The sequence below is a fragment of the Nanorana parkeri genome, unplaced genomic scaffold (assembly GCF_000935625.1).
Source record: "Nanorana parkeri isolate BGI_ZX_2015 unplaced genomic scaffold, ASM93562v1 scaffold2496, whole genome shotgun sequence".
Classification (NCBI taxonomy): domain Eukaryota; kingdom Metazoa; phylum Chordata; class Amphibia; order Anura; family Dicroglossidae; genus Nanorana; species Nanorana parkeri.
The window spans coordinates 47425-50640 of NW_017308764.1; the positions used below are offsets into that span (position 1 = coordinate 47425).

At 36.5% G+C, this 3216-nt stretch overlaps 1 protein-coding gene across 1 annotated transcript in view; it reads left to right on the forward strand.

Annotated features, from left to right (window-relative positions):
- Positions 1-2202, forward strand: part of LOC108801793 (vesicle-trafficking protein SEC22b) — a 12517-nt gene extending 10315 nt beyond the window's left edge. Inside the window, exon 5 of the mRNA XM_018573705.1 lies at positions 1938-2202. Coding sequence (XP_018429207.1) covers positions 1938-2092 — 155 coding nt within the window. The 3' untranslated portion in view covers positions 2093-2202. The remainder of the gene's footprint in view (positions 1-1937) is intronic.
- Positions 2203-3216: the final 1014 nt, after the last annotated feature.

Here is a 3216-nt window from a genome sequence, read left to right on the forward strand (position 1 = left end):
AGAAATATATATTTATTACTGTTGGATTGTTTTGACTTTTAGTGTACATGTTTGCCTTCTATAGAAAGTGTGTCTATGAAAATTTGTTTGTTGAGCAGTAGGAAGAATCTCCTGCACAAGAGCTATAAACAACTTTCTCTGTTCTAAATAAAACAGATTTGGGGTTCTCTGTGTCCTTTTTTAAAAAAAACAAACAAACAAAAAAAAACTTATTACTAAGTGGGGAGGGTCTGCCTTCATTATACCAAATGGAGCAGCCTGTGTTGTAATAAAATAAAGCCTTGACACCTGAGGACTCAACATTATGTTAAAAAAAAATATGACGAAGGATTGCACATAGGATCCCAAATATTCACAATGTTAAGGGGAAAAAAAACAGAACTAAGTTGTGTCTTGCATATAACATTTATAACCTGTAACTTATAACATTTATGGATAAACATATATTTATTTTTTGCTTTAGTAGGTAGTTGAATTCAAAAAGTCCTTATCTCGCTCCTAGACCCATATGGGATCAACATTTTAAATTTATGTTAGATTCTAGATGCAGACAAAATAAATTGCATCATAAATCCATGCTGGCTGTCACTTCTGGTATTGTTCCTTAGTGGACACACTTGTATGTGGTCCTTTAGCAAACCAACAAATATCTTCCCTACTATACAAGTTAAATCTACAGGTCTGCAGAGTTACAGGTTGAATACCTTGCTCCTTTATTTTGTAAATCCGCTCTAAGGCTTTTTTTTGTATTCACAATGCTAAAGAAGGTTTTTAATAGGTTTACCTTCTTTTTCCCTAGTGACCAACTCTTAAGCTGGCAATACACCGTTATAATTTTTTATTTTTTTTTTGCTCAACCCGCAGGCTGAAGTAGGAAAATATTAGATTTCTCCATTTGAGGAATCTCCCACAGTTTGCATTGTATTCCAACGCTGGCCACTGTCAGATTACCCGATCGAAGCCAGCAGTTTTTTGGCTGCCTGCTCCGTTCGAAGAATTTCTTACCCGCTCCTTTTTATCAGCTGATCAAGGGATGCTGGCCAAAAGGGTGCCAACAGTGGCAGCCACTGGGCTCATTTCGGCAGGTTCTTGATTATTTGTATCGTGTATGGCTAGCTTTAGGGATCCATTTAAAAAAATGTTCCTAGGCTCCATCTAGTGGTCATAATGTGCTGCAAATCTTGTTTATAGAGATGAACCCTAAGACCTAATTCACACGGGTAACGGCCAGCCCATACAGATCTGTGCTGCGGGCAGCTCCCGGGAAGGACAGGTGCTGCGTGTGATTATACGCAGCAGCCTGTCCTTCTCTATGGGAGTACGCCACCCTGCGCTCACCCGACCTGGACGTCCTTACGTGTGTCCCTGCTCAGAAGCAGACAGGATCACTTACACCTGTTTGTCCAAAAGAGAGCACCACCACAACCTTTTCCATTTGCCCCGTTGGTCCAAAAGAGAGCACAGCCAGGATTATTATCAGCCTAGTCATGTGATTAATTAAGCTAAGATGCTGCAGTAATTTTTAAATCATAGTGTTCTTCATGTACCAAAGGTTACAGTGCTCCCATTTTGCATTGCCAGACTTCACCCATTGTAAACAGTCTCACCATTACATTTGCACTTCTATTTTACTATATCATTTTTTTGTTGTACAATTAGGGATGTAATTGTCAATATTTATAACCTATCAATCTAGTTATGTTGTATTTAGGTTTGAGATTTACAAGTATTGTTGCGTCTAAGAAACCAGTTTAGATTTTGGATTGTTTGAATTTACAATTCCAGGAGAAGATATGACTATATTTCATTGTGTGTACATAAAAAACAATAAACCATTATATCGGTAACAATAGATATTTTCCTTCTATTTTTTTTCCCCTGGTTCATGTGTATGCTAAAGGGGAAATGTATTCATCTATTATTTTTATTTTTTTCAGCACTGGATACAAAGGCCAGCAACTTGTCAAGTTTGTCCAAAAAATACCGCCAAGATGCAAAATACCTGAACATGCGATCCACCTATGCTAAGCTGGCAGCTGTTGCCGTGTTTTCAGTAATGCTTATTGTGTATGTCCGGTTTTGGTGGCTTTGAAATTTAATACTGATCAAAGAAAGCTGTAGAGGTTAAAAGCTGGATTATTGGCTGATGTCTTGGACAGTAAAGTGTTGCCATCATCTTTGTCTTTCAACTGATAAAACACAGAATACTAATGTTGACTTGGAATCTTCAGGATCGTCCATTTTTGGAATTCTAGCATCTGAAAGGACTGGCTCATAGATAACATTTTCTGAATGAGAAGACAAGCAACATCGGGAATTTAAAATCTAAGCATTTTTTTGTTTTTAAAATGTCAAACCTGCTGACATTTTGGAATTCTTTCTATAACAGTTCAATTTAAAATACTTGATCATTTATTTAACGGCACAATCCTTTGCATGCTTAACAGTTAAGTTTCCTGCTAGCAAGCAATGTTGCAACACTTTTCAGGAATAGTGTATTAGGTTGCTAAAAAAGAAAATAAAGCCTGTCTTCTCAGAGCAAGCCTACAAATGATAGATACATTTCATATAGCATGGCGTCTTCATGAGAAAGATGTTAGGTTGTGTGTATTACAGTCAGAGTCTGCCTTATTTATCATAGTGTCCTTAACGTAGATCTTTCAATAACTTCAATCTGCAAGTCATAATACACAGAAGCAGTATACTTTTTTATTTTTATCATTAAAAAAATGAGTTCTTGCGCTCCAGTGAAGTGTATTTGCCTAAGACTATCACTTTCTGTTTAACCCCTTCATGACTGAGGCCCTTTTTTTCAATTTTTGCACCCAATTGGAGTGGGATATCGAAGGGTGTTGTTTAAGTGACAGTTTCAATGGCTTCTTCAGGGCTGGAGGTAAACATCAAAAACAAACAAATCTGGAGGAAGTTTATACAACAGTGGGTAAAATGAGTATTAAAAAAATGGTTACAAGCACACTCAATACTGAAATGATAAAAAGCACATAGGAGATGGATACAATTGGCAGTAAATAAAAATATCCATATGGGTAAAAGTAAGTGAACAAAATGCTATGTGATAATCCGTAATGAAACTAATGCTAATCTTGATTGATTATTTTATCAAGAGGTACCTGGTTATTACATATAAAACATATACTTTCATAAAGACCTCTTCCTTTGATTAAATGCCCAGTAAACAGATTTCAATGGGGAAAC